Raw genomic sequence first — 22,006 nt, 5'->3', positions numbered from 1 at the left:
TTTTTCATACCGAAAGAAGAAGAGAGTAATGAATTTTAACTTTGGTAAATACATAATTATCATTAATGTAAATTAAGGAAGATGGAAAGTTGCTATGTAAATTCAATGAGAGAGAATAAAAAATCGTAATTAGTGCAGTCAAAAGAGAAACAACACAATGAATAATTGAATATATACAGTCCAGATTAGTAAATTACAAATAATATTTTTTTTTATTTTTATTTTTTTATTTAAAGAAAACAACAAATCAGATTTTGGGGCCCTCTTGAATGAGGACCCTGTGTTATCAGCCCAATATCCGGCCATATTTGATTAACACTTATTGAATTGATTCTCCAGTCTCCAAATAGATTTAACGTTGTTAGTAAAGACAAGTTTTTTAAATAGCAAATTGATAAGTATTGCATAGTTACAAGTATGGGCCATAGCCCCATCGGTGTTGCTACCCAACCAAGGGCCAAGGCAGAAAAGACACAATGCATGGGTGCTAAAATCACCTACTAGTATATATGGTAATAGTAGGAGAATTGATATTGGCACACTCTTAATTGATTGGCACACCTCCATGTGAGAAGAGCATAAAAAATTGTACTCTCACATAAGATAAGGTGTGCCAAAATCATTTCCCTCATAGTAGCAGGGGCGGAACATCACGGGGGCCGGTAGGGGCCGCAACCTCGCCAATTATAATTTTGCAGTAAAAATAAGTTCAAAAATCGTTAATTTTAGCTTAAAATAGGTTAATTTATATATTTGCCCACCTTCAAAAGTACAATTTTTTTTATTATGGCCCCTTTTAATATACTATATTTCTGGTTCTGTCCATACATAGTAGGAAGTTTTTCAAAAGGCATGAGTATGAGAAAAAAGCCTAACCAAGGCCATATATGACCAAAGTACACAACTTAAGACATGATATGATGACGAGGAGTGCAAAGTTAATTATTTAAGGTGTGAATTAGATGGATTTAACCCAAATAGGGCTCTCAAGGTTTTTAGGGAAGCAAAAAAATCACCTCAATGCTCATTCTCCAATGCTAAATTGTAGGTTATATTATATCATTATATTTTGTGGATCTCTTTACACCCAAATAAAATTACATAAAATTAATACTTCGTATTTTATTAAAATGCATTGTTATTACTTCTATTAGAATTAGAATGCATTGTTATTACTTTCGAGCAATGTGATCAACCTTGACAATGCACGGAGTTAACAACAACACAACGGATTATCAATTAGCATTAAACATTGACTTGCTCTCCTTATTACTTTTAGTCAAACATCAATGTTTTAAATTTCCTTCTTAAAATTATAAAAGTACTCTGCAATAAAATAAAATAAGTTAATTATAATGAATAGCGAACCAAAACAAAAGGGAAATAATAAAAATAAGTGGATAATAGTGCTCACCATGTGTGGGCTACTATCCTTGTCCCCATAAACCGCATATATATAAGTCTCACACTCAAGTCTCAATTCAAGCTTCTCATCCTATAATATTCTTACAGACCTCCTTTCTCTCTCCTCACTCAACCTCGTTCTTTTCTAGCTTAAGCAAGCCCAAAGGGCCGGGCCCCATTCAACGTAGCATCATAACCGATCCAAACAACTCTTCCATATATATATCTATCTTCAACCCAATCAATGGTTTATGATATGAGGTAATTAAAGTATACTTCTATATGATATCATTAATATTTATTCTACCATTTGATGATTATTTTGTTAGTATTATTATAAGCTTTTCGGTTACATGCATCATTAGCTTATATAAATTTAAACTTCATGTTTATAATTAGTTGATATATATAAATAATCTGATTCATACATGCTTTATTTCCCACTGATTATTAGTAATTTCTTTGTTGATGGCAAGCATAGGTCCTCCTTTGCTGCCCTAAAACACTGTGGCCATGGTCATCATCAAGGTGTACAAGAGCTCCGGAACACGGTTGATCTCTCAGCAACAAACACAACGACGACGACGACAACAACAACAACAACGCATCATGATAGTTGTGAAGAAGGAAGAAGAAGCTTCTCATCACTATCATTAGTTATCAAGTCTTAGCCTTTAATTCGGTGCTATCCTACCTGAGCTTTATTACTCTACATATATTCTCTATCAGTTTTCACCCCATCTTTTTTATTCTCTTTTTCTTGACCTTGTAAGACCTTTTCTTGACCTTGTAAGGCCTGGTCCGATATAATTTACCCTAGTTTCTAGCCGAACCAAGGTATTCTTCATTGAACACGGATTCGGTATATTAGTTAACTAGGGTTTCACATAACCTTCCAACTCATCATCCCACCTCTTGTCTATCCCTCCTGAGCTACAGAATTACTACTTAAGTCTTCCATGGAAAGAAGTTGCTATGTATATCTTCAAAGTTTGAAAAGCTTAGCTTGCTCATGAACGAACGGCGGCGGCGGCATTTCACGAACATGGAACTACCTTAAGGCCTTATAAAGGGTGAACCTGTAAACCCTTTCACTTCTTATTGTATAATACGGAGTACTCTGTAATATATACATATATATCTTGTACATTGAAACTCTTATGAGATCAAATAGATATACAATATTCAGTAACATTATTATTTGTCTAATATTAAACTGAATATCAAATAGACACTCCTTAATAAAAACAAAAGTGCCTCTTCCGTGTGGCACGGCTGATCGATTTGTTGACCAGGGCAACGCAGAATTTTAGGTGGCTTCTTTTGAATATTAAACAATAGGTTGGCAGCTTAGTACATATGCAAGTTGTGTGAGTTTTAGTGATGGAAGCTTTTTATGCTTTGAGCTTCGTTAAATTTGTCAAAATTGTTCTCTTTTTCCTATGTAAGAGCACATTCATGATGTTTATAATAATTGACCTTAGTGCTGTGGTTTGGTGCTGCGCAAAATATTTGTCCTTTAGCTTTTCCTTAAGAGCAACATAAGTAAACAAATGTTGTTAGTTTCTTACAAGAGGGAACGCATGTTTGTTACCTTTTTTAATCAAGTGGATTGGCGTAGTGGCACACTCCCATGTATTTTTAGGGCAGCGTTCTAGTATACAAGGGTTCAAATCCCCTCCATATATTATTCTCCTAAAGATATACTGAGTTGTTTACATTATATTTACACGTATCAGATGAAGGAAATGATTTCTTGTGAGAATTTCTAATCGATCTGCATAATTAACCAAACATCATCATTAGATGAAAATTCGATAGCATAAGTGTTATCCATTAGTAACCAAATGACAACTGAATAGAGGCTAATTAAGGCCGGTCTTGAAAATAATGTTTGATATCTTAATTTATTGTGAGTTGGATGTAGAGACTCTTGGGGCAACGCAACCATAATACATATCACATTCTCTGTATAAATTAATCTTGGAGTGCATATATACACAGTATATCGATATATAGATATTTGAGAAATAACATCCTTAAATAATGAAAAAACTGCACGAACTAAAAGACCCTCAAAAAGAAAAAACAAATGAGCCTATGACAATGAGGTTTATGTTTATAGGGTTATCGCCAATTGAACATCCAGAGCTAGCAGACCATCAAGGACATTATATTGGCTGCCAAAATTAAATCTACGCATATATAGTACACGTACTACAAAGTGCCAAAAGCCTTGAGCAATATATACCCCAGCTCAATCTTCATTCATTTTTGTGGAGATATTGGACAGCGATTAAACCAATGTATGCCAAGACAAACTGTCATTATTCACGATTCATTGCTTGCAGTTTTAACCAAACAGACATTCGTGTGACATATTTCCTCCGCAAACTTATCAACTTGTCACTATTATACTAAGACATTTGCCTATTGATATTGCACCAATTAGGTAATTAAGTAGACGCTCCACCAATTATAAACTTTCAATTTAGATCGATTGATAAACTAACAACTAATTATTGGATACGGGTGGAATACATTATTGTTTAAATCAATAAAGTTCTTTAAATGTGTATGATATGTAATAGAATAAACTACTTTTGGCCTTCTCGGCCTGTTAGAAATTGAAATAGTCTTGATATTATATTGAATTGATAAACTTATATGTGATTTTACAATTAGATGGCTTTGACTCATTACTTTGACTATGATCTTGCAAGAAAAAGTCAAGTCTTTTTAGTTTTTAATAATTTCATATCAATCTTTGCAAAGAAAATCACTCCTATGTTTGAAACTAATTTTTTTTTTTTTTTTTTTTTTTTTTTGCGCCAACTGCACATCAAAGTAAAGATCTCTTTGGCTGGGAACTAGGTATATCGAGAAATTTACAAAGTAGTTAGCTAGCTAATAGACAAGTTGTTTTAAGGCTCCTATTTATCCGGGACCACTTAAAAGTCTTCCATGTTTATGTATAACAAGGACATATAAAAATTAAAGACATATACAAAGTATAAAATAGTATATAAGCATATACATTTCCACATAATATGATGTTTATAATACATTTTTTATATATGTACATAGTACATAATGCTCAATTTAACTTATTAATTTATCTTTTAATGTACAAACAAACAAGCTTAGTAAAAACAACTAGCCTATATATTTACTCGGCGTATGATGATTATTGAAATCGGCATAATAAAAAGGTACATAAAGACGTAAAATAGTTACCGATGGGGCCGGGGAAGGGTAGTGCAATGAGGTGAAGTTGACAAAATAGAGGTGCCTCAATGATAGTGTCCTTTGACACTCATAACGTGTATAATGTGGAATAGATGAATTGAAGCCAACAGGAACCCGTGAATTGAAAATATATATGCACCTTTTTGTGGGGACTAGCGAGTGTCGAGCGCATTCAACGCATCCCTTTAACTAAATTTCCATCTTTTAGGTAGCACTCACATGGGCAGGTTTCTTTACCCATTTTTGGTTTCCATAATATCTTTTCATCCTCCTTATCTTACTCCACCTGTTTTTGCATTCCCAGATTTTTGCTAAAATTATTTTTAAAATCATTATGGTTAATCATTTTGTTAATGAATAAAAGGCTTATTTATCAAATGCTCATGTGTAAAAGAAAGGTGAACATTATAAGAAAATATATATTGAGGTTTGATTGATTAAAGATTAATTGGTGGGTGATAAAAAAAATAATAGTGGAGTTTGATTGAACAAAGATAGATAATCCATACTCAAATAGTGAGGTTTGTTTGAATGATTTTTTTTTTCTAGAGTACGAATGTAGGATCAATGGAGCATCGATTACATTAAGAAGATAACACGACCAACTCAAATGGCATAGTGTGGAGTGCAGTGGACTCAAAGCTAGCTAAGTGTGTTAGATCATAGGCCATGCTTGAGCTATATTTACGGATTATGTTGAAAAGTATGGCAAGACACGACACAACTTGACATAATACGATAATGGTTGACACAATATTCACTTATATGATTGGTTGGGCCAAGATAATCTCAATATAGGCGAGATTAACATGAGATACAAGTATACAACACCATATGACACAAAGACATCATTATTTGTCAAGGATAGGGAGACTTGGGCTTTGCTCTTTTTGCATTCGTTTTTAATCGACACATATTGACTTTTGAAACTATTCACAAACTCCATTTTGACTAGCTTTTGTGATTTATAATTATGACAAAATATAATCATATGAAATCTTGTTAAAGGCTTCTCAATGTATATATTTTTATAATATTATTAAATTTTTATAATATGTAGAGATATTAATGATTGAACATGCGTTGACAAACGTGATAAAAAAATGTGACAACTAAAAAGTAACATCAAAAGTATTTACTTGGTCCAAAGCAACGGAAGTATATTTTGGACAACCAGATGTGCCCTAAAAGTCTAAAGCCCAATTCACTTGTGATATGGGCTTGAAGGAGCAACAGCTTAACCAAACCATATGTCAAGGCCTCATGGGTAGTCATCAAGTCCAATGGGCAAAAGTTACTGAAAGGCCCTCATTATGAAACAGCCCAATCAATCTCATTATAAATCTACAGTAACCGTAAATATTACGTATAGTCTCACCACTCTTTCTCTCTCACCTAAAATACAGAGTAACAGAATTAACAACGCACAAGCCAACTCAAATTCTGCCAAGTGTAAGTTACTCCACGTGTATTACCTTCATTGGTTCCCATGACCTTGCTATTTTCACTCTCAACAAACAATACTGTACTTCATAAAACCCCCCTCTTAAAACTCTCTCGAGAGATTTCCTGAAATTTCACTCATAATCTTCTTCTTCTTCAAATATTAATTTCTGGGCAAGTAAAGATTTGATCTTTGGAAAGCTGCTGCAATGTTGTTACGATTAGGGTTCATTCTCTGTATATTCGCAATAATCCCATTAAAATCACAATCAGCAGTGTTAAGCATAGATCTGGGTTCAGAATGGCTCAAAGTTGCTGTCGTAAATCTAAAACCAGGCCAACCTCCGATTTCAATCGCAATTAACGAAATGTCAAAGCGTAAATCCCCAAATTTAGTCTCTTTTCAATCTGGAATTCGTTTGATCGGTGAAGAATCCTCCGCTTTGATCGCTCGTTATCCCGATAAAGTTTACGCCCAAATTCGTGACCTAATCGGAAAACCCTACTCCTTCTCCAAGCAAAAGATTGATTCTTTCTACTTGCCCTACCAAATTGTCGAAGATTCTAGAGGTGTTGCGGCTATTAAGGTTGATGATGGCGAGATTTATTCATTGGAAGAAATGTTGGCGATGATTTTGAGTTATGCGTTGGATTTAGCTGAGTTTCATTCCAAAGTTGCTGTAAAAGATGCGGTGATTACTGTTCCGCCGTATTTCGGGCAGTCGGAAAGAAAGGCGGTGATTCAAGCTGCTCAATTGGCTGGTGTTAATGTGTTGTCTTTGATTAATGAACATTCTGGAGCTGCATTGCAGTATGGAATTGATAAGAAGTTTGCGAATGATTCCAAATATGTTGTGTTTTATGATATGGGTGCCACTTCTACTTATGCTGCTCTTGTTTATTTCTCTGCTTATGATACTAAGGATTATGGCAAGACTCTTTCTGCCAACCAATTTCAGGTATTCTTCTGTCCTCCGCCTTTGTTAATTTGTACTCGCTCCGTCTCTAAATGTTCTTCGTGTTTTGATCGTGGTTGTCTCACAAAGAAGTAAGAACTTTTGGAGTAGCATTTTGTATATTTGATCGAGAATTTAACTCATAGGAAGGTTAAGGGATGATGAATGTTATAATTGGTGCTGCAAAATGTAGTAATTAGGAGATATATTATGAATTGGAGAATTTGATAGCTGTATTTTCGTGTGAACCTGTTGTTGGTCATACTATAGTGTCTTAGTGTTTTGTTTATACAATTTATTGTCGTTGGTGTAGGTTAAGGATGTAGTTTGGAATGCTGAACTTGGTGGTCAACATATGGAATTGAGATTGGTGGAGTACTTTGCTGATGAATTCAATAAGCAGCTTGAAAATGGGGTTGATGTAAGGAAGTTTCCTAAAGCAATGGCAAAATTGAAGAAGCAAGTCAAGCGTACTAAAGAAATTTTGAGCGCCAATACTGTGGCTCCAATATCGGTTGAGTCAATCCATGATGATCGCGACTTCAGGTTTGTGGACTGCTCAATTCTGAGTTACTAACTTTGATTAATGCAAGCTTTGTAACCTGTTCTAAAACTTGCAATTTTATGCACTTTATGCATTTACTACACTGCAATTGACTGAAACATTCTTACTTTGTACTCTGTGTCTGATGGTTCAAACTGTGTAAAACTGTATCAAAGGGGCTAATCCAAAGTAGGATATTGGAGGTTAATCTTGTCCCTTTTCCCATGAGGCGAGTTAGTATAGGTGTTTGCACAAATTATGAGATGCATTCATTTTTTTCTAGGATAATTACTGCAATGTGCATACAGAGTTGATGCTAATACGTAGTTCAGTACATATATTTATAATACTTTTAGTATGGTGTATAGCTTTACTAGAAATAAATAAAACGTCACAAGTATGTACAGATGCAAACAATAGCATAACAGCAGCTGAAGAGTTGCTAAAGATTTACTCCTTTTTACTTCTAGGAGTTCTATAACCCGTGAGAAGTTTGAAGAGCTTTGTGAAGATTTGTGGGCCAAAGCTCTCATCCCACTAAAGGAAGTTCTTCAGAATTCAGGTTTGCGAGCTGATGAGGTATCTGCCGTAGAATTAATTGGAGGTGCCACTCGAGTTCCAAAGTTGCAGGTAAATAATCTTTCTAGTTGCTCCCTTAATGGAAATATATCTTTCCAACAGCTGATCTAAGGTTTAAAATGTCACAGGCTAAGCTTCAAGAATTTCTTGGTAGGAAACAATTAGACAAACATTTGGATGCTGATGAAGCTATAGTTCTTGGTGCTGCATTACATGCTGCAAATTTAAGTGATGGAATAAAATTGAATAGAAAATTGGGAATGATTGATGGTGCTACATATGGTTATGTGATGGAATTGGATGGTATTGATCTTGTGAAAGATGAAAGTACAAAGCAAGTCCTTGTGCCGCGCATGAAGAAGGTCCCTAGTAAGGTAATTCATTTTGTTGAGAACTTATTGGGGATACTTGTGAACAGACAATGTCTTCAATTATAGATTTATTGTGTTGTTTTTCATCCTTGGTTACTTTATTGCAGATGTTCCGATCAATAATTCACAAGAAAGACTTTGAAGTGGCTTTATCTTATGAGAGCAAAGACTTATTGCCACCCGGTGTTTCCTCTCCCATATTTGCTCAGTATACAGTCTCTGGATTGGCCAATGCCACTGAGAGGTATGCATTTGTGGCTTATGTAGCATGTGTTAATTTGAGTATCTATCACTTTCCATTTACTGCAATATAAGTTTTCTTAACTTTTATCCAAACTTAAGAAGTTTTGTGTTTAGACTTTAGACCTGAACTTTTCCTGCTGTTTTATTCTGTTTCAGATATGCATCTAGAAATCTCTCTGCTCCGATCAAGGCAAACCTACATTTCTCTTTAAGTAGAAGTGGGGTGTTAACCTTAGATCGTGCCGAGGCTGTTATTGAGATAACTGAGTGGGTAGAAGTTCCTAAAAAGAATCTGACTGTAGATAACTCCACTTCAGCAAACATAACTTTGAACTCATCAACTGAAACTGCGAGTGGGGATTCTGCTGAAGAAGGTAATGACAATTTGCAGAATGATGGCAGCACAAATAATTCCTCTAACTCTGGTGCTACAGAAGAGAATATCAAAGAGATTATTGAAAAGAAATTAAAGAAGCGAACTTTCAGGGTGACCTTGAAGGTAAATGCTGATCTAAGTATCATTGTCGGAATATAAATCCTTTTTGTATTGGCGAAATCAATTGATTTAATTGTCTTGCTTACACACAGGTAGCTGAGAAGACAATTGGGCCTGCAATGTCATTTTCTGAAAAATCCCTGGCTGACGCGAAGCAGAAGCTGGCAGCACTTAACCAGAAGGATGCAGAGCGAAGGAGGACAGCAGAGTTAAAAAATAATTTGGAAGGATACATTTATTCAACCAGAGAAAAGGTTTTTGCCTTTCTTTTTGGATTTGATCTCTTACATATTGCTGAAAAATCAAGGTTTTAGTTAGCAATTATTTACTGTGTTTGCAGTGCTGGTTCTAATTAGATCATAGAAGTAATTTAGCTAACATAATAGTGCTCTCATTTCCCATAGATGCATAAAACATAATAGCCATGTAGGTACGTTATGAACAATAAAAGCCTGGTACTATTTGGTGTACTTGCTTTTGGTTTTGAACATGTCTGCCTTGGTTAAATCATCAATACATTTGCAGCATCTTCTTCAGCAGTACTATGGGTTATGTGAATTCTGTTTTTTCTTGGTCTCTCTGCTTGATAATTTCATCCTGGAAGTTTCAAACACTGACCTCTGGGTTTCCTTCTACTTGGCTGTACTATTGGTAGAAGATCACTGTACTTTTGAAACATATTGCTGATTTTTACGTTCTTTCAAAGCTAAAAGCTAAAAAGTTTCTTGAATCATTCATTTAAATTTATTACAAGTGTAATTTGTTATTATTACTTTTTTTTGCTCAAATACTTTAAGCATTTTCACGTAAATTGGTAGACGAGTGAGTCTGCATATCCCAAGGATATGTGTATAAGCCTTTAGTTTGTCATGGCATTAACTGTAACTTTGTTGATGTATAACAACTTTATCTGGGTATATGGAGAAGTTTGCAGTCTAGCATGTATTTTTTTTCCTTTGGCGTATTATATGTAGTCAATCTTATAATTGCCTAATTATATATCTCCCGTTGTTTTGTCTTTAATAGGTTGAATCATCTGGGGAAGTTGAAAAGGTTTCAACTAATGAAGAGCGACAATCATTCATTGCAAAGCTTGAGGAGGCAAGACTTTAGCCAGCAAATTCTTCCACTTCATGATTTTTCTATGATATTCAAATAAAAAATAAAATACAAACTTTTTGGTGGTTTCAGATCCAAGACTGGCTTTATATGGATGGAGAAGATGCTACTGCTGGAGAATTTGAAGAACGTCTGAAGATGTTAAAAGCTATTGGTGACCCCATATTTTTCAGGTTGGTTTGGCGCCTTGATCAAAATTTATTTTCTTCTAGCTAAATAATGATATCTTACTGATGTCTGTTTCACTTTAGAATGGATGAATTGACTGCTCGTCCAAAAGCAATGGAGCAAGCTAAAAAGTATCTAACTGAGTTAGCAGAGGTATGTAATGTGGCTTACAGTTATCAATTATGATTGCATTGTTTTGTGTGTGGCAATAATTAAACGGAAATTTGCAATTAGCTTAAATGTGCCTATAGCAGTATAGCAAGAATGTTTATTTTTTTATTTTTTTATTTGGCCTAAAATATGTCATACTTAGTTTTTGCATAATTGCAGATTGTACGTGGCTGGGAGATCAGCAAATCCTGGATTCCAAAAGAAAAAATTGATGAGGTTAACATCTGAATCTGGGAGCCTTTGGCATGTTCTAGTTGGATTGATTTGCAGCATTTTCTTGCAATTAACTTCTGTTGATCATCACTGGGTTTTCAGGTTTTGAATCTAGCTGATAAGTTCAGTAAGTGGTTAGATCAGAAGCAGGCTGAACAGGAGAAGTAAGTAGTATCTCTGCAAATTGCTTCGCGTATTTGTTATATAAACTTGTAATTTTTTTTAAATTGATAGCCTTTTTCATGCAATCTTTTTTTGGGACAATGAGTAACCTTTATATTTATGCTTTAGAATAACTATCCCCCTTACTAATAGAGTATAAGAAGTAATATTTTACTCTAATTTTCTCATTCTCCATTTCAAGGATTAATTTGCAAAATGTGTGCTAGTATGAAGGTTGACAGAATACTTGGAGAACTGTCAGTGTTTCTTATCTGATCTTATTAAGATTTGTCAAAACTGAATTTGGAGATTTGATCCAATTTGTATTGTCTTTGTTGCTTGTCTTCTTCAAACAGTTTTATTTTGGGAAAAAAAAAAAGAGATTTATGTAGGTTGTGTTATTTTATCTTACTACGCTACAAACATAAGTGAATTTGAAGATTCAGTCCAATGTGCAATGTCTTTGTTGCTTGTTCCCATGAAACTCTTGCTTTCTTCTTTGGAAAAAAGGCAGGAAGACCGTTTTGGATTGTCATATTTGGTCAATAGTTTGTGAGTTTAAGCTGAATTTAGAGTTTATTAAATTTAGTCATTAATGTCTTTGGTGCTTGTCCCGTCAACTATTATATTGCAGGATCTAATGTTTGATTAATCTCATTTATGTATGTTTCTTGTCAATTGAAATCTAGATTGCACTTGGCAAATTGAAGATGGTTTTTCTTACTTATTGCCTCATCTATTTTACCCATGAAACCATGAATATATTGTTTTGATAAGTACAATGAATGGCATTTTTTTTGTTTGATCTGCAAATTCTAATGTTGTTTGTATTTCGACAGGGCTTCTGCTACAAGTGAGCCTGTATTTACTTCCGAGGAAGTGTATGACAAGTTAGCTGATCTTCAGGCTGAGGTATGTCTGATCTTTCATAAATGCCTAAATGGTGACATTATGTGTATCATAACCTGATTTCTGGTTCAAAAGTTTCATCAATGACGGAAAATTTTGATTCTAGGTAACTAGGGTGAATAGAATCCCAAAACCAAGGCCAAAAGTAGAGAAGCCTGCTAAGAATGACACTAACACTGAGAAAGCAGAGAAAGATTCGAACTCTACTTCTGGCACCAGTGAGGAGAGCTCTACCAAGGAAAATCCAGAAACTTCTGATGGCTCAGCGACAGATAATGCCGACCCAGAGTCTAGATCTCATGATGAACTGTGATGTGGTATGCTACCCCAATGATAAAACCATACAATTCATGGTCACAAATTACTTCTCCTGCCGAAGGCTTTTCTTGTTGGAACAAAGTTCTTTCTCAAGGACACATTCCTTGTCAACGTATTTATCTGCTCAGAGACTAGTTGGCATAAAGATTTCCTCGAGTAAAGTATATGTTAGCTTGAGCCATAGGTTCCTGAGCCAGTTCGACCCCTTTTTAATTGGTCTGAGATACGAAATTTTGTTAGAAATAGCACTTACGGATTACTTGTACTAACACCCTATGTTGTGCTGTCTTGTTGGAACAAGTAGTAACATATTTACCATAATTATAGCAATCCTCTTCTTACAAAATCTATTACATGCACTGAAAAAATTATGCTGTCTTGCTTGTGTTTTCTTATTCTTCAACATTTATCTGTATACAGCTCACTGAACAAGCTGCTCCATCGTTTTCTGAAAGTATTATTTACAATCATTGATCTTCGCTTGGTTCAATTGGACCAGAAGTGTAGCTTGATTATGTGTTGGCAATTCAATACACGACAATAATGCGCAGCTCTTTTCTTATAACCTTCCCACAATTTGTTTCAATTTTGTGTACCACACTACCACAAATCCACAATGAGTCTGTGTTTAGTTAAGCTTCCTTATGTACAACCCCTAGCTCAACATGAAATTGTAATTAATGAATGTGTTATGCCAGTATGATGTAGGGTAATAATGAAGCTAGCTAGCTTAGCTGTGTTGTGTATGCAATGTTTGTAATTGTCCTGTAAAACATATACTAGATGTACAATAGTCCTTTGCTGAAAAGTAGTGACGGACTAACTAGGTTAACTCAGCTCTTTTATCTGAACATTAGAGTACAGTACTCACATCATATCATATCATATATTGTCGATTCAAACAGTTACTCGATCGTACCACTTACCTGTATATGTATTTGTATGCCTGCTTTTCATGGCTTCGCTAGCTAGTTTGGTCCACCTTAATATTACCAGTATCTCTTAATTACCTGTACAATACTTATGCTTTTTATCCGATGATTATCCATAACAGTGCTATTACATAAAATGCCATAAGCTCTTTTCTACTTTTCTATTTTCTCCGGTTTCCACTTAGTACTTTTACACGATTCAAGTACTTTACTTTGATCATTTTTTGTAATCGTTCATGAAACAAGGATTAGTCTATTATTAAGCCTTCTAGCTAAGAGAATGAGAGAGGAAGATCGCATTGAGGAAGAGAGTCGTATTTTATACGGACCAGAGTAACATAAAAGGACCTTTACATTCCTAACATGTAAACATCATTGATCATACATATGTGAGAATTGCATTATCGACCTATCTTAGCTGCTTGGAAATTGACATACATAAATATGAATTGACATTATAAGTGTACTCCGTTACAAATTTCATGGCGCCACATAGGAAATGGGTGCGCTTCCAGCACCAATAAGCTAAGTAACAAGATGCATGTACGTTGTACGACATACAGATGCCCAAGCAAATTCAGCTAGGCATGAATAGTAAACTCTTGGTCTTTGAAAGTTGAACTATACCTATTTCCCTTCATTTTCATATAGAATGGAATGTGATCATCACTATCCTTTGTATCAAGGCGGCCGCTGCTATAAATTACTTTCTCCACAGCATCCTCCATATCCACCGTCATCAAGTTGTTCTTCTTGTCCTGGCGATATGCCATAAGAGCTTTTGCTAACAGCACTAACGAAGCCATTGATTGATATAGGCTGGGACTGGGAGTGCAAAAATTATATGTAAGCTTATAAGAAAAATTGTGTGCGTTATTATGTCATAGTATGACAACCCTTATATATATAGATACTTGTAATCCTAACCAATTTTGAATAAATGTCATAGTAAATCCAGCACAATTAGTTGATGAGCATATTTCTTGTCCAAATATTTGAGGAAATTAAAAGGAAATCTGTTTTTTGGTTAGAAACATGGCATTAACAATTCATTCGGACACTACTATAAGTTATTGAGTTTTTGTAAAAAAAAAAAAAAAATAACACAAAAAAAAAGGTTGGTTAGGAAGTAGGTAACAATCTAAGGCAGAATATATTAAAATAAGCAGACTTTTCATGCAATCCTTGCTCTTAAAGGATGTTTCGATCTAATTTGCATGATAGTCAATTGAGGCGTTGGACAACCACAGATTTAAGAGGCCAAGAGAATGAAAACATAAGCATGTTTAATACCTTGATATATTAATTAAGTAATGTCTTAAATGTGATGTTTTCCTCGGATAGATGACACACACATACGCGTACTGATAATTAATTGGTAAGTTGTGGGTCCATTCGGGCTGAGTCTTTGTCTCATAATAAAACCATTCTCATGATGCAAACCTCCTAACGCGATGTTACATTATTGTATTTTTTTTTTGGGTGCAACAATCGCTTGTAATAGTTGAAACTATTAAAAATGTCAACTTTCGAACAATTTGATATCAACCATAAAAGATAATCTTTATTTGGTATGTGCGGTGGTTTTTTTTTTTTTTAAAAAAAAAAAAAATTATATTTTGGTGGTAATGGTAATGGCTAATGAGTGTGAGAGAAAGAAGGGAGGTGGGGAGGGGCTGAAAAAGAGGGGTTGTACCAAGTAATTTATAGCAGTGCTTAGTAAGTTAGTAGTAGGCAATTGAAAAGGTTAGTTGGAGCAAAATTTTTCACTTTTTTTCATCATTTAGCCTTAAAATATGCGAGTATATATGTACATTTTTAGTACTCCAAACAGCTAATAACCAAGGCGATGACCAACTAATTTTACAAATCATCCATAATCTTTGTAAATCGACATCATGAAAATCTAACTCAAATTACTAATTCAATGACTAACGTACAATAACAATTAGTCGAACATATGGTGTCAAGTGATTAAAGATACTCATGATAAAAGCTGTACGTTAACAAGCACAAAAACAAATGCGGTGTAATTCTCTTAAAACGGGGAAAATGTGAATTATTGGTGGCATTTTAATTTCTCATACCTGCCTGATTAAATATTAATTCTATTATGAGGTTGTCTCTTGATTGCGACATTGAAGGAATTTAAGCTGGAATCACATCGTTCATACAGTATGATAATTACCTAAGACTCAGCATTTCATTTAGGATGGTATTCACCAAATTAATAAAGACTTTAAATTAGGAAAGTTATTGCAACATACTCCACTCCCTAGTAGTTAATTAACCTAACATTTTTATTTTTGTGACAAAGATCTTTTAAGTATGACAGTAAAGTAATCATGTCATTATTGGAAACAACTCAAATAAGCATGATTATCTAATTAGATTGATGAGGTTAATTAAAGTGCATGCCATCATTATCTCAATCATCTGGCCCATTAGCTAGCCCCCTCTTTTTTTTTTTTTTTTTTTTTTTTCCCGAGGAAATTAATTGGCTAGCTATTCATAGAAAGCTACTAATAATCCTCCTTTATTTTAATTAAATTAAAATTTTGATATAAGGTTTAATTGATTTGTTTATCTTCTATAATAAATAATTAATCAAGAATATGTAGTCATTTGTTGAAATAATGAGTACAGCTCGACAACAGCCAGCGATAACTTAAATTCATAAATTCAATCAAAAGTATTAACTCAAACTGACGAGTAGGAAGCTTTCGTGATAGAATATACTTATATACTTAGGATATATTAATAGTTTTTAGGAAACCAACCTGGACAAATATATATACTTCCTAATACATTACTTTGTCTATTAATATTTTTAATTATACTTTTGTAAAAATTATAAAAAGTTGATATTCGAAAAGTAGATTTTGAGACGAATCTAACTAGATCTATTCCACATGATTATGTTTTTCATTACGGATAAATCACAAAGATGGTCAAAAAAGATTATGTGAATAGTGAAAAAGTCTTGATGGTGCAATAAAAGAAAACGGAAGAAATACTTTTTTTCCCTCTCTTTTATGTGTTTATGAATTCGGAGTAACTCATAGTCTTGCCTTAAAATGGGGAATAACTAAGGTATTACTGTTTTAAAAATTGTAACTAATTAATTCTTTTGGGATATTGTTGTGCATTTAGGCGAATAATTGAACTTGTTCTTGATCACTCTTTTCACGCGTGAGATCGAACCTATATAGATTGTACATACTTCATGAAGACTTGCTGAATGTTTGACATGACATATGTACTTAACGTCTTAACCCTCAATGGATTGAAAATATAAAAGCTTTGAGATAGTATTGTACGTGTATATGCTCGGATAACAAAATGTGTTCATGATCACTCTTTTCATGAGATCGATCGTGGCTAGATAGGTTGTACATATTCATATGAAATTATTAAATGTTTGACATGACATATGTACTAATAAAATCCAAATAGATTGGGAGTCTAAGAACACACACAGAACTTTGTAGGCATCCAAATGAGTAAATGTTCATTGTGGGTATAATTAATCATTATTATTTTTGGATATTGTTAGTGCTATAGTTGTCTTTTGAGTTATGGCCTATTTTTATAACAATTAGATCAATTGAACCATGCCAATCTTTTCAATTTGTCAATGTCAAATAGGTCTATAAGTAGTATTTATTTTCTTATACATGAATGATTATGTCTACAATTAATTCAAGTAGATTGATTAATATCAAATACTTTTATGATAAACTTTTCAATTAGTTTAGTGATAGATTGAATGATTAATTGCAATTATCAACCATCGGGATTGTACCAATAATTATACGCATATAATATAAATACTCCCACAAGCAAAGCAAATCAAAACATGAAAAATTCAATGAAAGACTTTCTAATAGATATACTTTGCTTAATTAAGACATTGGCCTACATTACACTAAATAAAATAAAATAAAATAATGGAAGGTGTCATCCACGCAAATAATTTGCAATTCTTAAACTAAAAAATGAGATCACCCTCCATTAATTTCAGCTCCTAAAAATTAAAAAAAAAAAAAAGAAAAAACCATGATTATATACATCATTTTCTGCTTTTCCAAGTGTCTCTATCCAACTAGCTCGCTACTAGCCCACCACAAGCTAAGGTCATAATAATTATAATTATAATAATAATAATTATGATGATGGACGGATGAATGCCAGTACCAAAAATGGAAATTTCTTTTTTCCCTTCCTTTCCCATCTTGTAAGTTGTACGTCCAACTTTATAAACTACTCCTACTAAACTAGAAAATTGGATGGACAGACCATATAATATATTATATTTTTATATTTTATATTTAATCTAAAGTTTTTCATTAAAATCATTGATCATTGCGTCTCTTGAATTGGTTGAGGCGACAATCACTTAGTCTTGAAGCATGCATTGCTCTCTTATATTCTCCCCATGTAAAAGGCTTGTATAGGCTTGGATTCAATGGTGACACCATCTCTTTTATTGGCGAGATTGTTGCATTCAATGGTGGTGCTCCGAAATAGATCATCGACATTCTTGCCTTGCTTATCGAACTATTCGCCATTGCTCTATGTTTCACACTTCCAAATCTCCCATTCGTCAATACCTACACACATGTAAACATTTCATAACGTTTAGACTAAAATTGATCATATTTGTTACCCACAATGGTAAATTATTAGTACTCGCATAAATTAGGCAAATAACAATAAACATCTGAAATGGATGTGACAACACCCTCGTATAATCAATGACTTATTCAAACGATACAATGTACAATCTATAAGTGACGCAATCAAACACGAATTAAGATAATAGTGGTGTAGTTAAAAAAAAAGAAAAGAAAAGAAGGTACCTGAAGGGCATCCCCCACCATAACATAGAAGGCATTGGGATCAGGTTGAACAGGAAGCCACAAACCATCAGGGGTACAAATCTGAAGGCCAGCAATGTCGTTGGATCTCAAGATGGTTAAGATCTGAGGGTCAGAATGCTCTCCAAATCCAATGCGTTCACCATTGATAAAAGAGTCCCAATTTTTAAGGGCAGGGTAGTGATTGAGTCTTAGGAGTGAATCACTTTGAGAGTCTCTGATTAATCTGCTAAATATAGATTTGTCTTGGACCCACAGTCCCTCAGCCATCAGATCTAGTAACGAGCATGATAAATCTGATACCGCCTCCACGTAATCATTTACCGCGTCACTACACAATCCAATATGCAGTACATTAATTAGAGTCGAACTTTAGTTGATATTATAGACAATAATAATATAGCCGATTAGTATTTCGCCCACTATTAGTTACATACACGTACGAGTACTAGTTAGGCAGGGTCGTTGCAAAATGCCTGGTTACAGGGGTTGAAAACAAGTACTGTAGTAAAAGGTAGAGATAATAATATGAGTGTAAAGCACATGTGAAAATTGGGTGGGTAACAGAGGTAGGAGTGGATTCTTCAATTGGAAAGATGTAAATGGAGTACCTTCCACCCTCAATATAGAAAATGACACTGATGCTGACACTCTGTATTGTTTACTCACTTTTTTATATGTACAAAATAGATTAAATTGCTGAATTGATACTGATTTGATTTGATTAATGAGAAGTCATTGATATGAGTCTGAACCCCTGTTTTCAGCAATGCTACTATTTACTTTACAAATTCTACTGCTACAAGTTTTCTTCTAGACCTATGCCCATTGGACGCGCCTCTTACACTTGGACCTCTTACCGTACCACAAACTTCATCTTTTCCAACTGACATTTCATTATCTTCTAGATCAATTACCCTTTCAAGAGTCTAACCCGTAAACAACGATTTAAAAAATTCTTTGATTAGGATTGAAGTTTTATTAGTGTTCTTTTCCTCATCTTTTGAATTCAAGTAATATTTGGTAAAATTACAGAGTAAAAATAGTAAGAGTATTTATAAATTTTATCCACACTTCTAGAATTAGATGATTTTACCCATTTCTAAAACATCGACCTTCATTAATTAGACAAGTCAAAAAAATAAATAAAAAACATTCCACGTAAAACAATTTGGATATTAAGGATAGGAGTGGGAAGATAGATGAGATATTATTTATAATTTTGGTATGTAAAAAGGTAGACTGTAGAATACGTATGTTCTAAATTTAGCATTTGAATGAAAGATGCAAGAATATTCTTGGACGAATTGGAGACATGCAAAAATAAAAATGTAGGCTCATAACTAATGATTAATGATTATGATCACAACCCAAGTTCACCAAACAAATATTGTGAATAAAAGAAGCAACGTGGAGAAGGTAGCTATCATATAATGATACGTTGCACAATAATGGAATTTTATGTGTAAACGTTTCCCTTGTTCAACCACATAGACCCCTTTCTCTTTGGTCCATTTTATTTGCTAACTTATTAATACTATATGTTGCATTCTATGGTTTTGATGCATGCCAACTGATTTTTCTTTTTATTATTTGGCAGCATATGCCAACTGATGATTATATTTATTTTTAGAGCTACATCCACATCCATCAAGTTGCGACTATTATTTCATTCATCAAGCTAGCTAGGATGATACGTACGGGCTATTAGTCCTACGACCATGACAAATCATTAAAATATATACGTGTACTACATAGTAGGTCACATAATCAAAACCTTTGACTGATTAAAAAAATTAATTATTACATTATTCATTCAAATTAAACTACAAATATTGTGATATTTATTGCGGACTATATACATAGTTCGATACTCACTTTAAAATACACAATGTATATTGTTTTTTTTTTTTTTTAATATGATAGCTAGAAATCTAATAGATGATATATTTCCAAGTGTATATCAGTATTGTTCAGGTTCTTTTGCGTGCATCTTAGTTGGTCAATTCAACTTACATACTCCGTAATGAAAGGGAGAAAGAAATTAAAAATGATTGGCTTTAAGAGGTTTAATAATAAATTCTAGAACAAAAGTCAATGTCAATAAAAAAAAAAAGTAATACAAATAATAATAAACAATTAAATCTCATGTTGTACTATAAAACTAAACTTAATTATTCCAGGCAACAACAAGTACTTGTACACTCGTACTCCTATAGTCTGTCCTTATACTATACGGGGTACCCCAAAAAAAAAAAAAAAAAAAAAAAAAAAAATCCTCTGTTTAAGCTAGGCTAAGCTAAACTAGGCTAGGAAGAAGAAATGAAGTTGTAACATTGTATCATACTCTTAATAAGTCATGTCAACTGTGCTATTTTTTATTTTGTTACAAAAATAATATGGGTGGACGATTAGACAACATTTTCTGGCCGACAATGTGTAAAAATACAAGTCCGGACATAATTTTACTTTGAAATTCCTCAACAAAAATACTATGAATCCATGCATATTATACCGGGAAAAAAAAAAAATTCAAAAGTACGTATACGAATAAGTACTACCTCCGTTTAAATTTAGTTAAGATATATGTTTGGCACGATAATAAAACAGTAAAAATAAATAAGTATAGAAAAGTTACCTGAAAAGAGGTGGATGAGTGGAAGAGATGTTAGCGTGAAGGAGAAGGTACTCAAGGTCCCCAACGTCACCATTGGAGCCAATGTTACGGAAGCCATAGCCAAAGGGTTTAGGGACGGTGGGACCCACAGCACGGTGTTTCTCCGGTGTGGGCTTAGCGAAGAAGTCGAGACCTTGTCTTTCGAGGGAGGAAATGACATCGGAGGAAACACCGTGATTAATGACCTTAAAAATGCCGAAATCTTCGCAGGCCTCAACAATGAGGTCTATTAAGGTGGACCTATCTTTGTGTATAAGAGAAAGATCAATGGTTGGCACTCCAACTGCCTTGGTTTTCTTGCTCCTCTTTAGAGGGTTTGTAGAAGCTACAACCATGATGATCAATGAAAATGAATAATACTCGTACAATATATGGTTTGATATATAATATAAAACTTGATATTTTGAAAGATGGATGGAGTAGTATTTTAGAGTTTGACAATTTGGAGAAAATAAATGTGGGTTTAGGAGGGAGGGGTTGGGGGTATATATAAGGGCCGGGTGGTCAAATACTCGAATGTTAATTTGTAATTTAATTTTTTTAATGAAAATAAAATAAAAGAATATATTAAAAATAAATAAAAAGGCATGAAGGAGGCGAGATAGATTGGAAGGGGGGTGCCGTGTGATGGATAATGGGGCCGTGGGGTTATGTTGATTGTTTTTTTAAACCTATGATATAGAAAATTTGTCCCCACCCGACCCCTTTAGTTTATTTATTTACGAGTATTTATTTGCTGTATTTTCTTTATTAGGACATTCAAATTCATGACCCATTGCCATAGCCTATTTTCAGTTTTTCGTACAAGTAATGGATAGGATCAAATAATAAGGAATGTAATTAAGGATGTGTTTTATTCACCTGATCTGAACTTATCTGATCTTATCTGAACTTATTAGATCTTATTAAATTTATTTTAGTTGTAATTTGAACTTGGACAACCCTTATCAGAACTTATTTTTCCTGAATTGATCTTATCTGAACTTCTTAGACCTGAAATAAGTGAAAGTCCCTAATAATAGTTACTATGTATCACCCCGTGTTAGCACTTCACTTGGTATAATTTCATTGATACATGTAATACGAAGTAATGTTCAACTTTGTTTGTTACTAACTAGATTCTACGTAATAATCAATAAAATTCATAGCGAGTAGGAGCGATTAGTTAAAAA

The 22,006-nt window shown here is 33.7% G+C and overlaps 2 protein-coding genes and 1 long non-coding RNA gene across 4 annotated transcripts; 2 read left to right on the top strand and 1 right to left on the bottom strand.

Annotated features, from left to right (window-relative positions):
* The first annotated feature begins 1,243 nt into the window (after window positions 1–1,243).
* LOC110734240 lies at window positions 1,244–2,698 on the top strand. The gene is made up of 2 exons (XR_002513779.1): window positions 1,244–1,665; window positions 1,886–2,698. It is a non-coding gene; the product is annotated as an uncharacterized LOC110734240 (long non-coding RNA).
* Window positions 2,699–6,096: 3,398 nt separating this feature from the next.
* On the top strand, window positions 6,097–12,721 carry LOC110734239 (heat shock 70 kDa protein 17-like). 2 transcript variants are annotated; one of them, XR_002513778.1, is made up of 14 exons: window positions 6,097–7,055; window positions 7,366–7,598; window positions 8,067–8,226; window positions 8,304–8,549; window positions 8,654–8,790; window positions 8,946–9,288; window positions 9,378–9,539; window positions 10,312–10,386; window positions 10,477–10,577; window positions 10,656–10,725; window positions 10,886–10,959; window positions 11,059–11,120; window positions 11,958–12,030; window positions 12,134–12,349. XR_002513778.1 is itself a non-coding variant. In XM_021914300.1 (14 exons), the coding sequence occupies exons 1-14, from the start codon at window positions 6,306–6,308 to the stop codon at window positions 12,338–12,340; spliced, it is 2,676 nt and encodes an 891-aa protein (XP_021769992.1). In that variant the 5' UTR covers window positions 6,101–6,305; the 3' UTR covers window positions 12,341–12,721. The 2 variants fall into 2 exon arrangements, 1 of the variants encoding a protein (XP_021769992.1); XM_021914300.1 differs by having other exon boundaries at window positions 6,101–7,055; window positions 10,903–10,959; window positions 12,134–12,721.
* A 4,348-nt stretch (window positions 12,722–17,069) lies between these two features.
* LOC110734238 (gibberellin 2-beta-dioxygenase 2-like) lies at window positions 17,070–21,642 on the bottom strand. Its single transcript, XM_021914299.1, has 3 exons — window positions 20,796–21,642; window positions 18,140–18,488; window positions 17,070–17,890 (listed from the first exon to the last, which is right to left on the bottom strand). Exons 1-3 carry the CDS (start codon window positions 21,167–21,169, stop codon window positions 17,633–17,635), a joined length of 981 nt encoding a protein of 326 aa, XP_021769991.1. The 5' UTR covers window positions 21,170–21,642; the 3' UTR covers window positions 17,070–17,632.
* Between the last annotated feature and the right edge of the window lie 364 nt (window positions 21,643–22,006).

The sequence above is a fragment of the Chenopodium quinoa genome, unplaced genomic scaffold (genome assembly GCF_001683475.1).
Source record: "Chenopodium quinoa cultivar QQ74 unplaced genomic scaffold, ASM168347v1, whole genome shotgun sequence".
Lineage (NCBI taxonomy): Eukaryota > Viridiplantae > Streptophyta > Magnoliopsida > Caryophyllales > Amaranthaceae > Chenopodium > Chenopodium quinoa.
The sequence above is the reverse complement of the archived record's forward strand: the minus strand, read 5'-3'. Positions and strand labels throughout refer to the sequence as shown.